The 22,432-nt window shown below is 38.2% G+C and overlaps 1 protein-coding gene across 1 annotated transcript in view; it reads right to left on the minus strand.

Moving 5' to 3' along the window:
• Nucleotides 1–17,735, minus strand: part of NDUFS4 (NADH:ubiquinone oxidoreductase subunit S4) — a 47,770-nt gene extending 30,035 nt beyond the window's left edge. Inside the window, exon 1 of the mRNA XM_067315142.1 lies at nucleotides 17,601–17,735. Coding sequence (XP_067171243.1) covers nucleotides 17,601–17,668 — 68 coding nt within the window. The 5' untranslated portion in view covers nucleotides 17,669–17,735. The remainder of the gene's footprint in view (nucleotides 1–17,600) is intronic.
• Between the last annotated feature and the right edge of the window lie 4,697 nt (nucleotides 17,736–22,432).

Here is a 22,432-nt window from a genome sequence, read left to right on the forward strand (position 1 = left end):
AAGTATAAAATATACTTTTTTACAGTTCCATCCTCACATAGCTCCCCTCCTTTCCTCTACTACCAGCCTCTAGAAAGGTAATCTGTTTTCCTCCTTTCTCTCTGTAAGCATAATGCCCATCTCTGGCTTCACTTTGCCCCACTTTACCCTTTCCTGAATGCTTATGCATTTTTTTTTCCTGCCTAAACATCCTGGACTGAGGTCTTAAGAGCAAAAAGTTACATTTCTTACCCTGTTCTTACCTCTGATTTAAAATTATTGCACTACAAAAATACTTTAAATAATGATAAATAGACCAGCAATATAATACTAAAGTGCAGAAACTATACAGAAATTTTTAGACATAACAGCTAACAGTAATAAGCTCTTATCTTCTAGGTTTGTTGATCTCCCATTCAAAATACAGATCAAACTACCTTCCCGGTTACCATCTAATATGCAAAGTATGGTGGGACTCCAAGCTGACCAAAGCTTGGTCACAGATTTGCCCTAATATTTTTCTTATAGTGAGCTCCCCCGTGATGTACAAAAAAGCTTTTAAATGCAAACCCCAGGTTTTATTAGAATCATTAGCCTTTTAAAACAAAAAATAAAAATCAATTGGTCAGACAAAAGTAAAAAAAGTTTTATAAAAAACATCACCCCTGTCCATTATGATCTTGCAGGCAGGTCCTTTCCCAAAAGCTTAGTTTGAGGCTAATCAACTCTGTGGCTTCCTGGGTTGTAGCAAAACCCTGCACAAACCCGCATCTAAATTGTTTCTCTTTCTGTAATCAAGGAGGCCAGGCTATATGGCTGGCTAAGATGCTAAACTTAAAACAGCAGAAACTGAGACAGTTAAGTTTTCCTCCTGCTGAAGTCTGTCTTTCTGTGCCTCTTCCTTCAGATATATCTGGCATTACACTCCCTTCTCCCCCAGTATACTCCTCTTAAAGGAACATAGCTTTCTTGTTTGTTCTTTATACATTAGTCTGTCACACAAATAAGGAGGTATCTTTGTGTTTCCACTAACATGGCAAACAGCATGACCATATAGTAGCTCTTTTTGCTGCAAATGGAGACCACCGCTCAAAGCAGTCAATATGTTGTTTGGTTTGTAATTATAAAAGAGGTACTTTCTCCCCCCTCCCCTCCAGCATTGTGTTGAACACTGTAAACTCTTTAAACTTGATCTATACATTTCAGTATAATCATTTTACATTATCACCATCTAAGGATCTCACTTATTATCATTTAATTATAATCATTTGAACAGTTCACTTAAAATATAATTCTGTATAATGCAATTTTGTCTTTAACGTCAGTCTAATTACAGTACAGCTTTGGCATGAACTTTGCTTTTATATCTACTATGCGTCTATACATTTTAATTACATTTCTAGACTTCAGTCTTGGAAATTTAAAAAAGGTTAAGTCACTTTTTCTTCCATAGTATGCATTTCTTAAGAAAGACATTGTAAGAGCTGAACTTTACATCCAGACTGGGTTATGGCTATAATTTGTTGTTTTAGAGTCTCACAGTAAACTTAAATTTCTTTTCTAATGAATAGCACAACAAGAATGGAAACTCAGCAAAGAATACAGTACATGTTCTTCTTGTTAAATATTTGTAAAAATATCAATACATTAGTTCAGTAAGGATGAATGAATGAATGAATGGTGAATGCTACACTACACAATATGAGTTTATAGAGCTCAAAGATTTCTGTACGTTTTGTGTATTTTGGAAAAACAAATCCTGTGATCAACCAAACATGTGTCTTCCATTGGAAGAAAGTACTCCCTTTTCATAGTCAGTTGCTGTTCTTAACATAGTCACAAATAGCTTCTGCATCTCTGCTACAGAAAAGGAGAGGTCCATTAAGATGCCATTTGAAATTCTCCAATCCTAGCTACAACACTTATACTACTTTCAGTTCTCCTGACAATCTTCTCCCATGATAAGGGAAGAGCAGAGTTCCCCATTTTCCAGGGACCTTCTTGTATGTCTCCTCTTCCCTTCTTACATTAACTGTGGAGGCCTTAGTTCTGTTGACCCCATTAAGCAGTTCTCCTGAACAGGAGAATTCAGTCAAAAACAGACAGCAAGTCTTTTGTGATATTTGGATGAAGACTTCAGAATGCAATTCAATCATTAAGTTTGAAAAATATTAACAATAATTTTTACAGACATATTAGAAAATTAAGGCATCTGGCCTAAATAATTATCTTGACAATTTTGGATGTCTGTATGCAATTTCTAAAATTCAACAAAGTTGAAGTTCTTAAATTTATGCCAAATAACTTATGCTTACTTCTGTTTGCTTTCGTTTATTTAACTATATAAGCAGAAAAAGTAACTGAAGTCGTACCAAAGGAAGTGACTGATACAGAACCTGTGGAAGTGTAACAAAGAATCCTCCTGAAATCTAATGGAAGGTGAAAAGCAGCCATGTTTAGAAGGCATGAATTTGCTTCCATGAAGAACAACATTGCTACTGGCACATTACAAAGTGCTCAGATGCAAAAGCTTGTATTTATGTGATCTAATCTAGTAGTTAAGATTGAACTCATTGAAAAAAAAAAAAAACTACTTAACCTCTATATGCAACGCATCCAACTGTTTGATCTATTAGCACCCCCTTTTGGTCAGCTGTTGGAGATATGTTAAAGAAAATTAGCTATCACAGCACCAGTAATCAGATCGCAACAGAGAGGTGAAAAAAAAACTTAAAGAAAGCCTCATGGAACATAAAGGCACTCATTAAAAATAAGTCTAAGCGGAGCTTTAAGTATATTGATCCTGAACAACCACAGCACCAATATGTGTACATATACATATATGCAGAATTCAGTACTGAACCCTCTAATATATAGTACAGATAATCATTCTTGGAAAACCAACATTTTTTAATGTTATGGCATTTAACAGGAATGCTTCATAGTGTATAGCCACCATAAAAACATTGAAATTATGAATAAAAATGAAGAACATGGAAAAAACTGTCAGCTCAGAACTTCTGTAACATCCAACTTAGTCACATGCTGCAATTAAGAAGACTAAAAACAAATTAGTATAATGTTCTTTCAGCTAAAATAAAGACGTTAATGATTGCCTGCCCTATCATATTAGATATGTTACAGATCATGGTATGCAGCCCCAATATAATGCATTTTTATACAGAAAGCTTCTAAAGTTGAACTTGTGGGAAATGATCTTAAATAAGTGGCATAATACTTCCTTGGTAGTAGATTTACTATTGTAAAACTGTAATTAGTGACCATGACTTATCAGAATCACAGACATTTTATTTTTACCAGAATATATTTCTTATTCTTACAACATCCATCCCAACATAAACAAAATATGCACGTTTATAATGCCAAACAGTGTATATGGAGACCATGTAGTACCATGTAGTTCTATTTTGTGGTATGAACTGCATGAATAACTTTGGGGTTTGGAGGAGAGGCAAGTTCCCCATTTATAAATAGTTACATTCTCAGGCAACACTGGCACATCATTTTTCTTTGCCTGAAAAATTATGCTAAATGATAAACACAGTAAATTATGTTTCTGAATGGATGAAAGGAATACTGACCTATTTAATCTAAACTATAGAAATTCCCATATTAAGTGGCAAAAAAGATTGAAATTGAAATAGAAACATTATATAAACACTACTTCTACCTGCTAAAAAGCTCATATACAAAAAATATATATATATTCCAGGTATGGATTTGGAGAGAGAGAGGCAGGGACTGATTGTGCTTTTCTGTTAGGCAAGGCTGCATTATGAAATCAAGCACTAGTCATCTAAATGTACTAAATAAACAAGAAAACTTTTAGCATTTGACTTGCGGCTTGCAACTTAGCACCAATTTTCAAAGCCAAATGTTAAGTTCATCTGCCTTTGGAATTCAACTCATGTAATATTTTTAAGTACTAATTTTTTAAAGTAGTAAACAGTCAAATTTTAGTTATTTTGGGTTGTACTTTAATTATCCCACGGATAGAGAAATGCTAGTGGCATGTCTGCAGACAGCCAGTTGAACCATGCAAACAAACACAAGTGTACTCCCTCTACAACTACATTAGGACCAGAGCAGTATAGCCACTTCCATGCTAAGAAGGGCCCTAGCTAAGTCCTGAAGACAAAAGCCAGTTCTGTGCAGAGACACAGTTCGGCTTGTGTCGCCCACCACCAGTCTCCCTCATTAAAACAGCTTGCCAGGGCCAACAAGGAGAGGAAGCTTAGCTCTGACTTAGTGCCAGGCCTGCACTGCCCCTGACTGAAACAGGGCCCATTTAAACTGCCCTCCAGCCAGCTAATTAAGCTGACATCACTAGAAATGCAACAAAGAGCAGTACGGATTTCAGGAGACTCAGCGATGGCCAAATAAGGAGCACAGGCAAGCCCAACCTGCTCCTGCAGAGCCACCCAAGTATCTGCAGTATGCTGTTGAGCACTCTGCTTTATAGGAGAATTAATCAGATGGGTGCCTGCACGCTGCAAGCCCAATGAAAACAGCTTGAGTTGAGGAACACAGTGGGCAAGAGCCCAGAGAGCTATCTCGGGGTCATTTCAGCACCTGGGCAAATGAGGGTTCCACCTCTTGAACCAGCTCTGAGCTAGGCCCAGACTGATACCACATTGTTTCTCGATCATCTTGAACATCAACTCTGTTCTTACTTGAAACTAAACTGGGGCGTTCTGAACAAAGTCACGTAAGTGCTTCTAGACCCCAGTATTCCTAGTATGCCAGTTGCTTATGACAAACAGCAGGGAATAGACCCGAAACACTTTCAAGAGAGGGGCTTACCACATTAAGAATAAAAGGACCAAAGATCATTTAAAAGTTTTTGTAGTAGGGGTCATACGACTCATTATGTAAGGACATTTGGTGTATAGTGTAATCTATAAGATGTCCAATTGTCAGGTGACAGGGAAGCTCTGAACTACTGCCATCTGTTACACGTTGCTGATCAGCAATTTCATTACATGCTACTCTCTAAACCAGAAGACTTAATCCTAGAAATTAACCTCAGATCACAATCCTAGGAGGGCAGACTCCCTGTGGACCAATGGAAATCTCCTGGAGGCAAGTCAGCTGGAAGGCAAATAATATTAAAGAAAAGCTGACATGGCCATATCAACTATCAACAGAATTTCACATTATCTAGTTAGAAAGCCTAAAAAAGCTAAAAAGGAAGAGGGAAAAGCTGTGTAGGGAATAAAGACAAAAATACACAGGTGACATATTTGCTCTGTCTGTGCTTTCTAAATGTCAAACTTCTCCCCACACATCCACATTCAGGCATTCATATAACTAGACAATGACTAAAAACTGTACTCTCTTTATAAAAAGAAGAACAAAAGTCAAAGGGTTTAATTCCAAAACTGTGAGGAATGAAACTAATGTTCCACAACCCACCTCTGTCTTAGGGAAATCTATGCATTTTGAATAAGGGCATTTGAATTATGTAAAATTAAACAAAAAATGCAAACACACAGAAATCTTTATTCAAATTGTTTTAGGACACAGTACAGTCCTGTACTCCATCCCTATCCTTTCCTCTTGATTTAGCCTTCCTATTTGATGGAGTTTAGAGGTTTAAGTAATACATATTCTATTAATCTCAAGGTAATGGCAAGGTCTATAAAACATGGCATATAAATTAAGGCAACTTCTTTCTTATTTTAATGCCCTCAAACATTTCAACTGTAAATTATTTAACTAAACTAGAGTAGAAAATCCCTTCAAGTGCTACTGAAAAATTACATCTTGGTTTATAACAGTTCACAAAAGAAGCCAATGCATCTATTTGGCTAGCAAGCCTCAATCATTGGGCAGCTATGAAAAAATTTAAGAGCTATCTACTCATTTATGTTTGTAGTACTTCACAAAAATCAGTCAGAGACAGTCAAACGCCTCACAAACGGAACACAACATGTAGAAGAAAGTCACTTTCCAGATCTATATGCTCTCAGCGCTTGTTCTAAAAGGGAATGGCTAATATTATTGGGAATGATTTTATTTCATTACCTTTGTCTTGTCTGAGCCACTTTCCTCTCTTCAATTTCCTTCCTGATGTTCAGCTTTTGTCTTTAACTGCACTCTGAACTGCTACCATTCTAGCATTACCACCTGCCTTAGCTACTCTCCATTATATCACACACCTTAATTACACCACAGCCCATTTTTAATTCTTCTGTCTGTCCACATTATTCTTTTGTTGACTTATTCCCAAATCCTGCATTTCACATACCTCTGAGTGGAACAACTACTGTGTTATTTCAACATTCTTTACCTAGTGAATTATATCAGGAGAAAATGCACCAATGGTGCAGTCTTACCGGCATGAATAATTATCATTTGAGTTTTCAAGCCAGCTTAACAGCCTGAAGACTGAACTCTGTCAGACCACGTGTCAGGACTCTGAAGGCACTAACAGGCCTTAACGCCCCAACCACCTGACCCAGGGCCTTCACCCCCTGCCTGTGGCCCAGGAGCTCCATTTAAGGAGCTAAGGGCCTGGGCCTTCAGTCCTTGCCTGTGCGACATCGTTAAGCATACCTGTCTCCAGCCCTGGACCTATCTCCTGCCTGGACCCCTCAGGCAGACGTTGTAGCTTGGCTCCAGTCTTGTTTTGACCCTGTCACCTGGAGGGACTTTGGACCCACCCTGTAGCTTGTCTCCAATCCTGTCTCTGGCCCCATCTCCTTTTGCTTTTCACTGGACTCCCTAGATGGACTCTGTACCTGGTTCATCAATTTGCCTTGTCTAGGACTGTGCTGATGGACCCTAGTACGAGCATCCAGCTCTGCCCATGTTTAGATGATGTGGAACTGTGAGGACACTGCCCATGCTGAGGTCACCTTCAGCTCCCAGCTGAGCTTCAGGAGCAGCCAGCCCTTGCTGCTCCCTGACACCATGCTAATCATTAATTCCTATTAGATTCAGTTTCATCATGTGCTTGCTATATATTTGCATTTGTTTTTTTAGCCTCATTACTTTGCAACCAAACCATAAGACTTAATACTTTCATGTAGTCTCTATGTAATGACCAACTTTAAATCACATACCCTTTAAAGATATACTCATCTTGAAATTTTTTTTTGTTGTGGGCCAAAGTGATAATTAGCTTGTACAATGCACACTTACCTTTGGCTTGAAACAAGTGGCTGACTGCAATGTAAGTGACCTATTATCAGTGTTTCCAACTGCAGTCTTACAAAAATTGTTATATCAAACATTTAAAAGCTATTCTACGTGCAAGTGCAAGTAACAAAATTACACGTAACCAGTTCATGAAAAAAAAAATAGTTTCTTCTATGAAGCAGTATATAAACATCTGCAGTCTTGGGACAGCATCTCTTTAAACTGGTGAGGGATAAATTATTGCATGGTACAAGATCATTTTCATGAAATTGCCAAATTACTTAAGTGAACTCTGTTTTGAAAGAAAGCTTGACTGCCATGTTGTTCCATAATTATTTTTTCTTCTTTCCATTTACAGCTATTTTATTACTGTAAACACACCTAACAAACATTATTGGAGAAATCACCTTTGAAAATAAAAATGACTATCAGCTACCACATTTGTGTGTTCTCTTGTACTCTTATTTATACATTGACCCTCTCCTCCTCCGTAGTACTATTCTTTCCCCTTTGTAGTCTTTCTCCATATTCTTACTGTCTGAGCAGCTATTAGCTCTCTGAAAGACTACCAGTCTTGCTGTTGCTCAGTCCTTTCTAAAGTGGAATAAACCCTTAAGGCAAAACTAGCGCTTAAGACATAAAACTTATTCTTGAATTCCAGTTCAGACAACATTCAGATTATTTGTCTCTTTCTCTCGTTAAGCACAATCAACGTTGACATACAACAGAACACTGCTGCAAAATTTCCCTTCAGAAAACTTATGCAGAACACACAAATACTCCTTGAACACACAAGAGACTAGTCAAAACTACTGCATGAAGATCAGCTCTGTTTTTTTTTCTTAATTTGAAAAGATCATGGTTCTACTGAAAGTAGCAAGCCATTTGTTTATGGTTGGGTCTTTAAATAGCTAAAACATCTCTAATTTTATAATCAAGAAGGGTATTTCTGAACATTAATAAGTTAAGATGTCTCAATCATCTTTTTTTTTTAATACAGAGGAAACAAATTAAGATCTCCATTAAGATCTCAAATAATTAAAACTATTGAAATAGGTGGGAATGAGGAAAAATTTAAAACAATTATTCTCTGCAATGAAATTTTGATTTTGGACATTAATACAAATGGCATCATGAACATATGGTAGGACATTATTTAGACTGATAGCAAAGGACAATCAGAAAAAGTATACGCATGTTGAGTATAAACTCATAAAAGCAAGGTCTTCAATTATTTTATATAAAATACATTAAATCTTATTTTGAAAACTCAACTAATAGAAGCCGTTCATAAGATTTTCCATGTTAACACTACAAGAATAAGCAGCTGCAAGAAGTGTTTGCCCACACACATTCTGGAGCTGCCTACAGTCTGTCTAGTTTAGTCAAAAGTTAATTTACTTCCTCAGCATCAGGCACAGGTCAAGGGGAGACTAAGACAGACACAAATTACTGCAGCTAGAAAGTGGCTTGTTAACAAAACGGTACCTAAATATACTGTAATACCGCCAGGAAGAAAAAACTGCACTTTGAAACTCAGACAGAAGTACACAATTCATTTCTTAGGAAAAATTTGTCAGCCAGCTCTGTAACAAAACATCACTTCCCATTTTATAACTTCAACTGCATTATTAAGAAGGTGATATTAACTATTCAGCTTGCCTCCTGCTAGCCTAACAGCATCTCTTATTAGATCTCTAGACAGTTTGGTCATATGCTTTGTAATACACTCAGTTCTAATTTCTTACAGGAAAGCAAAGTTTTAAAAAGCATACTGAAATTCACTGCATCATTCTCATGAGAATGAAAACATGTACATGGAAAAAATACAAAAATAAGCTCTAAAGGATTATACAAATTTACTGAAACTGTTAATACAAAAGAGGGTTTTTAAAATAACAGAAGTCGGAACAAGTTTAAAAACTACTTATGAGTAGGTTCAAGCTTCCCTGATAACTACATAAGCTTCTCAGTGTTCCATTACATGTAATTTTTCTTTCTTAAAACAGTCAATTTGATCAACAAAGGAAAATCAATAGCTGCTGGGGAGAGGCATACCTTTCTTTTCCAATTTTCCTCAGAACACTACAAGTTTAATTTCAGACTTCATGGTAACAAAAAAAAGCTGCAGACAGACCTGGTTCATTTTTAAAGAACCATGAACACACAGTTTGTGATGCAGAAAAATATCTGTACTTAAAGATCTTAATACTAGATCAGAACAAAGCATACTATAAAAAGACTACTCCCAAACAGAATTAAGTAGCAACCTTCTTTTTGCATCTCCAAAAATTTACCTTATGCATAACACTATTTTCAAGCATTCTTAAGGTTCATAGATCCATCTAAAAAAAATGACAGAACAGTTACAAGTTTGTGGATGATTAGAAATTACTACTACACTAAATAGATGATTTGTCCATAGGGTAAGTTATACAAAGACATCAGCAAAAAAAAATGTTCAAAATTGAAAATGTAGCTGAAAGTTTTAAGAGACTGTCTAAACTGACTGTAAAAAGTGCTTCCATCCTTACCATTCATCAACATGTGCTTAACATACCAATGGGTAAGATTACCCACAGTGTCAAGGGAGAGACATATCAATACATTGATTAATAATTCCTACTGCTGATTTGATTTGCACTTATCCTGCCCCCCTCCAAAATACTAGATACTGGTTTTGGTTGGGATTAGTTGCGAGTGAAAGGCCACAGAACCATGCTATTGAGATAGATGTTATTAATTAAATTTTGAGACTACTTGTAACAAGCCATATAAATACATTTCTTTCAAACTTAAACATACCACATATTTGGTATCAGGAAATACTGACATAAAAGATTTTTTTTTTTTTTAAACAGAAGAAGTGTAATTTTCAAATGCAATGTCAGAACCTAGTTTAAACTGTTTAGTCAACTAAGGGAAAAGATTATGTCTTTTTGGTTTAGAATATGAACTTCAGTTCTACATTTTTTTTTTTTAAATCTCCACTGTTATTTAAATTTTCAGATGAGCAGATTTAGAAGAAAAGTTATTCTATCATGCAATAATGCTTTTTTAAAGATATGCCAAACTTTAGGTAAGTGACCAGCAGTTCTCAGCCCAAAACTATTAGTTGCCACAGGCTGGTGAGAAAACCTTTCAGTTGTTTTAGTGCAGAAGTGAGCACATAGCTTAGTTACTAAGGTTATCTTTCAATAAAAGCATACCTTAAACATCTTTGTAATTTTCTTCATTAAACCTTCTCTAGCTAAAATGCTGTCCATCATCCTCCCCATTTGGGTATTTTAGGTTTCTAATGCCAAAAGGGAAGGAACCAGACGCAATTAAAATAAGTTGTTCCAAGTTACATGCTGAACAATGAACAGCAATTTAAGAAGTCTCATCAGGAACATTTTGCTGTCATCACCTCCTGCTCTGTCTATTTACTCTTCTGTAATTACATTAGAAAGACAGACTTTTCCAGAGCAACAAGTCTCTCCCTCCCCCCCTTCTCAAACTTTGGCCGTTCCAACCTATTTTCCCCTCCTGACCCTCTTACTTTCACTCCTTCTACCTGCCCTATTCCTCACCTAGACCAACAGTGAAACTACCTGAACTTTAAGAAATGTTATGGAAATCTCATATTACACTAAGTACAATAATGATCTTGATCTTAGCTCACTAGAAGACAGAAGTTGTGCATTAAAAGAACGCCAAACTATATGATACATGGTATTTTTCACTTTTTAATTTCTCAAATCCTAGGTTCTACATATTCCAACAGAATCAAACATTTTTCTCAGCTGAGGCAGAAATCCTCATTTTGACAGCAACATTCTAATGTTCCAATGTTTCTTTACATCTAACATTTTTTTCTTTTCAAAGCTTCTTCTTTCCATTCTAAAGGAAACAAAGAGCAGTCTTACATCTTACTGCTCATAAAGCCAAATAGGGAAACCAAAAGCAAGGAAACAAAAACACTGTTCTGGTTCACCAGAGACACTATGACCTAGTAATAAAGGTGCATGTCCATGAATAACACACCAGTCATGACTACACCAATATGCTGTTGGCCTCAGCCAGGTCTTACAAGACTGAAACAAGTAGGGATGAACTAGCAATCTGAGATCCTACATAAAACACTGTAAAAGGACTCAAGTTGCCCCACCCGTCAGAAATATCCTCCTTGCTCCCTCAAAGCATGCAAAACTGATGGAGCAAGAGGTCCTTCCCTCATGAGAAACAAAGACCATCATTCAAGAGACAAGTGACAATTAAAACATAACCACTGACCATGTTTTCAGTCACAGTGAACCTGCAAGATTTGGCCGCTAGACCCTCTCTTATCCACACAGTCATTACTTGAACAGGGTGGATAGAGTCAAAGAGAATGTGTTTTAAACGACTTACACACTGAGATATATGGAACATCTACTTCCCCCAAACTACTGCTTCAGCCTATCTGCAAGTTCAGACAAACACTGCTGCTTGGAGTCTTATTTCATACTTATCCTCATCAACTGTAAGAAATACAGTGTATTCCATCTTTTCCTCTCCTTGCTATGTCAGTTTGTCTTGCCACATCTTTCACCTTGAATCTGTTCCATAGCTCCACGTCACTCCAGCAATCTTACAACTAAGAAACTCCCTGGAGCTTTACTCTGCATTTCAGTTCACAGTTGTACTATTGTGTAGTAGTATAATCTGATTCAACACTGTACTTTGTCTGATATGTATTAAAAAAGAATGACTGTAAAATTCAAGATGAATGTATATTTTAAAAGTTTTTTCCCCCTATAAACAACTAAAACGAAACTATGTATAAACACCACTTATACAGCAAGGGCAAGACCTTCTTAAAGAATTTTTCCCCTCGTCTTGTCTTCAAATTTTAATCTAGACTGTGACTTCAAATGCAGTTATCCACTGGAATTAATTACAATGAAGTTCAGTGCTGCAGAATTTCACAGAAACACAGAATAGTTGGAGTTGGAAGAGAGCTCTGGAAATCATCTGGTCCAACCTCTCTGTTCAAGCAGGGCCAGTTAGAGTAGGACCATGTCCTGTAGAGTTTTGATTATCTCCAGTGATGGAGACTCCACAACCTCTCTGGACAACTTGTTCAACCATGCTCACAGTAAAAAAGTGTTTTCTTATGTTCAAGTGGAATTTCCTGTGTTTCAGTTTGTGCCCATTGCCTCTCATCCTGTCACTGAACACCACTGAGAACTGTCTGGCCCTGTCCTCTTTACAGCCTCCCATCAAATATTTATGAACATTGTTTCTGATGTGTCTGAACCTGACAACACCACATTTACTCTCATATGCTGTGTGAGATAATATAAATGGCTGACATGTACTATGGCTGGATGAAAAAATAAACAATATGATTGAAAAAAAATTCAGCTTTTCTAATAGCTTTTCTAATCTCTTCTACTGCACAGTGAGGGGAAAACGACTTATGGAAAAGAGTCAAGTTTTTTGTATTACCTACAAAAATACTTTGACAAAAAGCATGTCTGCAGGTAAGTAATAACGAACAGGTAACCAAGTCATTGAGCTAACTGAGCTTACTCAATCTGTAACTTCAGTTAATTCAATTAACAAGGCTAGTCAAAGTTTTCATACTTACATACCCCAAACTATACAAACAACTTAAAGGAGTGGCTTGAGAGTCAGATAATACATATAGAAATAACCATATAAAAATAGACATTCAAACAAGCTTAGCAGCAGGAAAAATGGACTTTTCAGCAACTCTCTAATTACTGAGCTTAAAAGCTTTTCCAATATAGAAAACAATTATGAAAATGAATTAATTTGACATAGTAAACTATATTTTTGAAAAAGTGTTGTATGAGAAGACAGTTCCTATTGAATTTCTAGACTGAATAGAAGAACCAAAAATGAAGACAGGCATGCTGCTGGAACAAGAATTACATAGTTAGTAATGAACAGAAGGAAATGAAAAGGAAAAAAAGTGCTTGTAACACTGGCTAAATAGTGTTGCTATTAACCAGGCATAACACAAGCTTTGTGCATCTTTGTGTAGCTCTATGATCTACACAGATCTAGATCGGGAAGTCTACTAAGTAGCCATGTTTTAAGACACACAACAAAAATGTCAATACTATTTTTAGGAAAAAAATTAACACAAAAAAGGAGATAAGTTAATTTGATGGAAAAACACTTTTTTTGAAATTTTAATGAACATATTCTCTATTACCGGCAAAAGAGCAAGATAGATATTGAACAATTTGCTGGGTTTCTTTTCCAAGTCCTTTATTTTCCCACAAAAATGGCTTCCCCAACCTTTTTTTTTTTTTCTGAGCAAACCTGCTTGCTAACACAATCACTTGACACATGTCAACTGAAGAATAAGATTTAAATGGCACTACAGGTTTCCTCACTCTCTTAAAAGTATGGCATGAATTGAATAACAGGGTTTCTACTACACAAATGTCCAGAATTCTTTACTTTCATAACCTCAGGTGTCCATTTATGATGAACTAGCAAAACATTTGTGATTGCACTCAGACTCTTTACAACCGAATTACAACAGGCAAGCAATATATTTTAAAGAATCATCATCCATCACTGAAAAGTGACAAGAATAATCCATTATTATGAAATGCAGGGACTACATGCCCAGATATTACAAATGCACACACAAAATATGCTGCTTCTGCAATAGAAATTTATACTTTTGTATCCTGACTGCAGTATCTCAGGAAATAAAGTAATTCTAAGAAATACTAAGCAGTTTTGGAACTAATGGCTGATTCGCGGATTGAGCAGAAATTTGCTTGTTCTTCAAATACACATCACTTAAGTTCTCTTTTCCCAACTCCACCTACCCAGATTCTATAATGCAAAGTGCCAACGCAACCTTTCCCAAGATGAAGACATACATACCTATTTGTCTCCTATTCACATGAATCTTGTAGGAATTTAACTGCATTATTTAAATTACACCCTTTAATCAAATTTTGGCTCATACAATTGGAAGTAATTAGGTAGGACAGACAAACAAAGTGCATCTTTCTACCTGAAGAGGTTGAACTTAGAAAAGCTTGGCAAAGCATGTTTAATATTTTCAACCTCCTGAAACCTTGACAGATCTTACAACACAGAAGTGTTATTCTTCAAAACTGTGATCTAAGCAACATACAGAATGTCGAACTGCCTATTGGATCAGCTCAAGCCACTTGTTAACAGTCTATTTGGCTCACCACTAAGCAGATGAATGACAGACTCAAGTGACTGCTGCTTCAGTTCAGAGCTAGGCACTCTGAACTTCCTTCCTAAAGGCATCAGAAATACTGCAGCACATTCTGTTAACTCAGGGCTGAATATTTACTTCCTCATTGTGTTTACAGTCATCTGTTCAGAATCATCAAGCAACTTGGGCAAGTATATTTTAAAGTGCTTAAATATGCACTGGTAAATGTAGTCTTTTCCTCAGAGGAAGTCATAATATCTATAAGAATCAAATATAACTCATGGAAATCAGAGTAGACTCTCTCTTGTGACTACTGAAGAGTGATCTCGTGAAGTTTTCAAAAAATCAGAAGGCAGCCATATTACTCTGTAATTGAAGTTCCAAAAATCAGAGAACTATCAGAAGTGCAACTCAAAACATTGTAAAATCCACTACAAATAAAGCCATTGCTTGAAGGTTTTGACTTTAATTCCACAATGCTCAAAGAATAAGTTATATTACTCCAGTATGATAATTTAAGCAAACAACATGAATCTGTAATTTACCAAAGCTGTATCAAACTAGACCCAAACCTTACTCTGAAACTGAGTAAACAAAAGTGCTAAAGTGACAGAAAATTCATCCAAACGCCCTCACTGTTGACAACTCCAGCATCTTATTCACAGTCATCTCTGAACAGCAGCATTACCTTTTATTCTTAGTAATTCTAATTAGACACGAATCCTAAAGTAAACGTAGATGTTCTTATCTAGCATATACGTACAGTATATTCTTTCTATAGATTGACAAATATTTGGATTACTCCCATATTTAATTAGATAGACAAAGATTGTATTAATATAATCTAAATTTGCTGTAACAAAGCAGCTACTTGTATCAAACTGTATCTGTCAAAATGCTTCCTGAAAGGAAACTAAGATCGCAAGATCTGTAAACCCAGGTGCGAGGTATGCTGTAAGCCATTGATATCTCTAAGTAGGCTTTTGGATAGTTGTTTATTCTTGCAACTGGAAAACAAGCCTAAGTAGTTTGTATTATAAGACAGTTTATAATTCTGTGAGGTAGGAAAGTTCCTTTATCTCCCTTTTACAAAATGAGATGCAAGATGCAACATAGAACACTACAGCTAAAAATGAGACTTACAATACTGCAACACTGTGTGCCAAGCCTTGAAGCATCCTCCTGTTTACTGAAATTCATGACACTGGCAAAATCTAGACTTCTAGTAAAATGCAAAGGATAATAAGATACCTAAGAAAGATATCCACAAAGGCTAACAAACAAACAAGCAGCTGCTTACAAGAAGCAATAGGAAGAGCAGAACAAAAAGATCCACCCTCCATCTTGCACCTCTACATAATTTTATTACCTCACTATGAGCTGCAAGCAGACACCTTCTTGACTTCAACAGTTAGAGTCATGAATTCCATTCTGAAGTCATGTACCTTGATCCTCCCTTCCAAGTACAGAGGTTGCAATAATAACATTTTAAGTATAAAACACTAACTTAGAAGGGAAAGATGCAAGTTTTGGTGCCTACTTCATCAAGTAAATAATTCTTTTACAAAAAAATATTCAAGGGATCACAACCTTGGCTGCTCCTTCACAGTGCCATAACCACTAACCACCTTATTCTGAATCATCTTTTCCTTGTTCCAAGGAAAATTTTGTTATTACTCTTCCAACATACAAAGGCGGCAAAAATGTATAAAACCTTAATAGGAGTGACTCAGTGCTCCTCTCCACTTCTCCAAGAAACCTGCAAATTTATGGTCAGGCAACTCTCCTCAGGAACATGAAACACAAGTTCAAATCCCCTCAAGCGAATATCTCTAACTAATATTACTGGCTCCTTCTGTGCCAGATAAGGAACCTTGGGTACCATTTCAGAGATCTTATTCCTGGAAGCAACACCAACTTAAGAGTCTGTACCTCACGCCTCCATGCTGTTCATTCCCACCCCTGCTGTATCCCATTATTTGTTCCGGAATAACTGTTTAGAAGTAATGTGGTAAAACTTTAAAACGAACAAACAAAATTATTTTTAACCTGAATCAGTTCGCTGATCTGATTTACCACATGGCACAAGGAACAGTTGTGTCAACATCACAAAGGACTAAAAGGAAAGCAGAAACAAGCAGTCAAACATGAACAAGAAGTTTCTGTGTTAGCATGGAGAAATTCCTAAACTCATATCATAACATGCTCTAGGTGACCCTGCTTGAATAGGAGGTTTGGACTAGATGATCTCCAGAAGTCCCTTCCAACCTCAACCCATATGTGATTCTGTGATATCCACAGATTCCAAAGCTTTTTTAATCAAACTGAGAATTAATTTCAAGCACTGAAAAACAGGTACCATTTCAAGAAGGTGGAGCAGTAACCAGTGGGCCAGTCAGAGCATAAAATGAGAGCAAAAAGTTAGTATAGCCAAGAACATGTTTTTCTTTTGCCTTATATATGTGTTCACACAGTTTTCTACGTGTATGTTTACGTATATACAAACATGCACAGATTTAAAGAATTACCAAAATTATCTTTTACTCAGGTTTACATTTAAAGATTTAACTAGTAAAGAAAAACAAAACCCCCAAACTATAGTAAATTGTACTGAACTATAATTTTTTTTTCTCCTGACAAGAAAAGGAAGTCTGACAAATGCTTCAGCCCTGTGATATGCATAGAAGAGAACACATGCACACACCTCCAGAGTCTGTGAAGGTGCAGCTGCACAGCCTCTGAAAAGAAGTAACAGATCTTGGAGAGAAAAATAAGAGGAAAAGGGACAGGGTACGGAAGATGGCAAAAGGAGAAGAGGAACAGATCTCTGGGAAGACCGCGATGGTGTTGGAAAGGGCCATCGCTCTCCCCGGCTTCCTCACCGCGGAGCAGACGAGCACTGCGCACCGACGCCGGGCACGGCGGGGCTTGTCTGCTGTTTCGAGCAGCTCCCGGCCTCCGGGCGCCGCAAGGACGCCGGGCGGGCGGTCACAGCGGGGAAGAAAGCACAGAGAGACAGGGACACCTGCACACACGAAGGATGGCCTCGGCGAGGGCCCGCTCGCAGCGCGGCCCTGTCCCCGGCCGAGCGCGGCGCCCCGCCAGCGCAGTGCCCCAGGCGCCTGCCAGCGCAGCCCTAGGCCCGGGTCAGGCTCCTCGGACGAGCAGCCGCCCCCGCGGGCCGCAGCTGCCGGGTTGCCCCCTGCCGCGGGGCCCCCCGGCAGGACGGCGGAGCGCCCGGGGTCCCCGTTACCTGGCCGGAGTCCGGCGGGCCGCAACAAGGCGCCTCAGAGCCGCTGACATTGAGAGAGCCGCCGCCATGACGGTTGCGGTCGCCGCTGGGGGACGGCGGCGTCGCAGGGCCAAACCTCCTCCGCCCAGACAGGAAACGCGAAGGCGAGCGGAGGGGGGGGGGCGGCGAGGGCAGAGCGGAGCGGCGGAGGGAGGCCGGGGCGGGGCGGGGCGGCGGCCTGCTGGTCCCCGTCGCCGCAGGCCGGGGGGGTCCTGGCACCGCGGGGCGCCGCCTGCGCGGCCTCCCGCCGCCCCCAGCGCTGCGGGGAGGGCGCGGGCGGCGGGGCGGCCCCAGCGGCGGGTCGCGGCGGGCCTGCCCGGGCCTGTCCCGTGCAGGCCCCGGTCACTGTCCAAACCAGGGGCAGGCGGCCAAGCCGGCAGGCGGCCAAGCCGCTACATCCCTGTGTCGCTAAAGCCTGGATCCTCTCGAATTGCGACACACAAGCGCGACAAGCTGCTCGAACTGCGATAAGGATATTTTTGTCTCTCTTCTCCCTCATTGTATTTCTCAGAGAAAATAGCACGTTCCTTCATACAAAAAACAAAAACATAGCCTCGATGTATCTTTTTGCAATAGCATTGAAAATAGAGAGACCCAGAAGCATTTTTTAACGTATTTCTCGGGTTTACCATATAAAATAAACTGGTTCTCAGTTCACTAACACAAGTGTCTGACGTACTGTGATACTTTTAGGAGCACCGTGTTGATTTTAAACCAGTTCTAGGCCTATTTCCTATGTTCAAACAAGGAATGCCAGTAAGACCACTGTTCTCTGAAAGCGGATTCGTATTTTTAACACATTGACAGTAAAAGGGAAATAAATAACAGTACTTACATGTTAGAAACAACACGGTGCTGTGTTCTTGTTTAAAGAAGACATTACTATAAATGAAAAGTCAAATACTATTGTGTTCGGTGCCAAAACCCCAAAAGACCATTTAGTTTCTGGGAACATGTGTAATGCTAGAGCATAGTGTTACAGTGCGATCTGTAATATCCTCAGGGGCAGGAAAGTTACTGTTTTTTTTGAAAAAAGTCTGTATTCTTAAAAATATTTATTTTGGATATTAAAATCTGTTCACATTTTGAAAAATGCTAAAGTTTCAGCCAAATTCTTACTGGAAAATTTAAAACTTTAAAAGTTTTTTTTAAAAAGTTATGAATTCCTACTAAAGGAGATACTAGTTTGACTGACTGTTTCAGAGTTGCTCCAGAAGAAGCCAGCCAATACTCTGTTTTGACAGTATAATATGACAGCCTCAAATACAAAAATTCTATAGAAGCAAGTAAATTCTACATTTTCCTACCCCAAACAAAGGAAGTTAGAAGAATAAGAGTTCCAGTGAAAAATTAGCCTTTCAACAAATGTTTTCTGCATTTATCAAATCAACAGAACATTAATTTCCAATGAGAGCAAACGAGCAACAAACTTGTATTATATAATCCTGATTAAATGTCAGACCTAGAGCCATTATTTCATAGTGTTCATATTGGACAAAGGTTGCAAAACACTTTCTATTGTAAAGCCTCCTGTTAGAACTTTACACTGTCAAAGATATAATTTTCAATGCTTTGTTCCCTTCAAATCTTTCTGAATTTGGGGGAAATGAAAGAAATACATTGTTTTCCCTTTCAAAACATAGCACTGCTGCAGAACAAAAATGAAAAATCATTCTGGGCAGCATAATACAAATACACATTAAGAACAGTGGTTTGCAAATGTGGTGCTTTAACAGTTAGGAATTTTTAAAGTTCATTTTTCAATTATCAGTGAATATGATCAGAGTCAGATGTAGTCAGAAAACTTTCCTGTTACAGGAGTAATCTTGTATCTTGATGAATTGGCTGATGTGAGGAGGTGATACCTTTTACTAAATATAGGTGGAAACCCCCTCTGAGCTTTTGAGCTCAACAGTTTTTCTTCAAGTGTTTTGAGAGAAAGACTTGAAAAACTTCTGCAAAGTTTTTCAGATTTCTTTCTACTGTATCAGTTATCAGCCTAATAATATATATCTTTCACTAAAAAACATCAATCATGTGAAGATAGACATAGTGCATGTATTTCTCAGGGAATCCAAGTTTTTTTAGCCCCCTTTTCCAAAGACTTTTTTCTGGTAGCATGAATGATGTAAGGTTGTAGGAACTGTTCACACCAACTTGGACTTGCTTCGGCTAACCTAGACTTGTACCTTTTGTGATGCTTCAGCTAGGAGAAATGTCCCATTCTTTCTCTTAATGTCAGGGCAGTGGGCTGGAAGCAGAGGAACATTTCAGAGCTATTGAAAGGCATCAGCAAGCGAAGGGTGGTTTGGTGAGGTTGCATGCTCTGAAGGGCCTAGTTGTAAACTGAGGTAAGTTAATGAAGTTTCCATTAGTTGCCAGATAATCATAGCTCAACTGAAGGCCCTTGGGGTAGATCCAGCTTTCAGGAGTTTTATATTTGGCATCTTCTTTCACTGTTGGAGATGGAAAGGGGCAGTTTGGGTAGCATGTGAATGCCTCTTGTGCCTCACATGGCTGAATTCTTTGAGCTCTTGCTATCTCTGCTACCTCTGCTTGGGGCAGAGGGGAAAGGACAGAGGTAGCGCTCCAAACTGCCACTTTAGTGACTGAATCCATAGAAGAGGGTGCCAAAATCAAGAGCTGGCTTTGGCAGCTGCAGAGGCTGACCGTCTGGTGCTAGATCACAGTGACTATAGGCTTGAGCATGTGCACATGCCTGAACGTGGTGCTAATTGTTAGCACAGTCTCTGGAACGGTTTTGGGCCTGACCAATTAGCACTGTCCCAAACAATGTCTGAGCGCAGTCTGGGAACTAGCATGGGCCTGGGACTGTTCCTAATAAGCAGTGTGGATGAGGCCGTTACGAGTTTTGGATTGTTTTTTGAAGCAGAGGAGGAGAGGGGAAAGAGTTTAGCTCTATGGATGTGAGCCGTGCCACGTAAGCAGAGCTGCATCAGGGGTAAAAAAGGGTCCATGGACTGTTTATTTACTCATATAAATGTAACCATAGTGTTTGTTGCTGAAGTATTATTGTATAGTAGTCACAAATGCATGAGAGACTATTTCAAGACAAATAACTGTAGCTCTCCAGAGACAGCATGTGTGGCAATTCCAAGTACACAGTTTACCGTGAAATTAATATGCACCAACAGTCTCTTGCAGTCTGGTGCCTAAGAAAGGGAGAGAGACATTATTTTTTCTAGGTTTAGAAATTTTTAATAGATTTAGAAACACACCTGTAAGATACTCCTACATAACTTTAAATTGGATATATAATGTTTTATCTGTTTGGCTTAAAATCATGTAACTGTGTCCACACATATAGTATACCACCTTTTTAGATCATTGTGTCTTAGGTTAAACTAATCGATTTGTGTGTGTATATACGGTCTTAGAAAATAGTGTTAAATACTGTATACCAAAAATGATTCAATAAAAGTCAATTTTTGAGGTGACCGCAAAAGATTCATTCTAAGTCCATACTTTTGTGAAGGCTTAAACTTTTCATTCATAATTCTGGCTACAAACTGGTCTTCTGTCACTGATATACTGTGAAACACTGTCCCTCAAGATTGAAACAGTTCATGTGCCAGCACTTATTGTGCTGTACAGTATGCTCACAGTTCCTATTGTCTCACTCTATGAGAAAGCTTTTTAGCTTAACTATGCAGAGTTAGAGGCATGTTTTCTCTTCACATATGTGAGTTGGACACATTGTGAGAATTCAAGAGGAAAATTTACCCTTTTACTTTTTTCTTGTAAGAGTAAGGTTGTGCAAGCTTTACTCTATGAGCAAATCAGTTCTGATACAAATAGTTTTCCAGTCTCAAACAAACTGCAGTTAGCAGTGATAGCAAGATTCTACAGATATTCCTTAATGTATCATTATTGTGAATTGTTGCATTTCATTCTGGAAGATGTAGAAGAACCATATAGGAAGCAATAGCTTCTGTCTCAAAGATCTTTACAGTTTAATGAGGCAAAGAACTGATGATGACTGGTAAAAAGGGGTACAACATACTAGCAAACTGATTATACTGGTTATAGCTACATATTCTCACTTCCATTTTGCTGTTGGTTGTATTGCTTTTACATATGGAAACTTATTTCAGTGCTTGATAACTCTCAGATCCTGACCCCTCTGACACTTAAGCATGAAAGTAGCTTAATATGCACTGTTATTCACATTAATTAACATTTATAGGACTGGACTTTAGTTTAAAAAATATTAATTTTTAGGTTGGAAAATATATTTTATCTTTTTAAGAGCTCACTTTATAAGGAGTGACTCTCTTGGCTCCATTTTATCCAAAATGATTTCTCTTGCTGATGAAATATCAGCTGCAGTTCTGCTTACACTTTTTTCCCTGAGTATTTGCAGTGAAACAAAGATTATTCTCCTAGATAGTCATTTGTAAAGCTTACTAGGCTTTAGGTGTCAGGATAAATTTAAAGGGAGATTTTGTCCCAAATGCCAATTTCTGCATTTAGAGTTGAGTGAGCATAAAAACATGATATTTTGGGATTTTAGTGTTTACTTACGTTCTCTACATGGCAGCCAGGTTGGTAAGGAAGATGGCAATGCTCTTAAAGTCTGTTTGATTGCATATGAAATTTAAAGTGCAGTTTGAACTGTCTGGATTTAATCCCCCCCCCCTTCATATGGGGGAATGAAACATCTCAGCTCATACAGGAGAAAAAAATTAAAACCAGGCAACGCCAGCTCCATTGTAAACTTCACATGCAATCAAACAGCCTTACAGGGAAACTCCCCTTCCTGACTGCACTGC

The sequence above is a fragment of the Apteryx mantelli genome, chromosome Z, assembly GCF_036417845.1.
Source record: "Apteryx mantelli isolate bAptMan1 chromosome Z, bAptMan1.hap1, whole genome shotgun sequence".
Taxonomy (NCBI): domain Eukaryota; kingdom Metazoa; phylum Chordata; class Aves; order Apterygiformes; family Apterygidae; genus Apteryx; species Apteryx mantelli.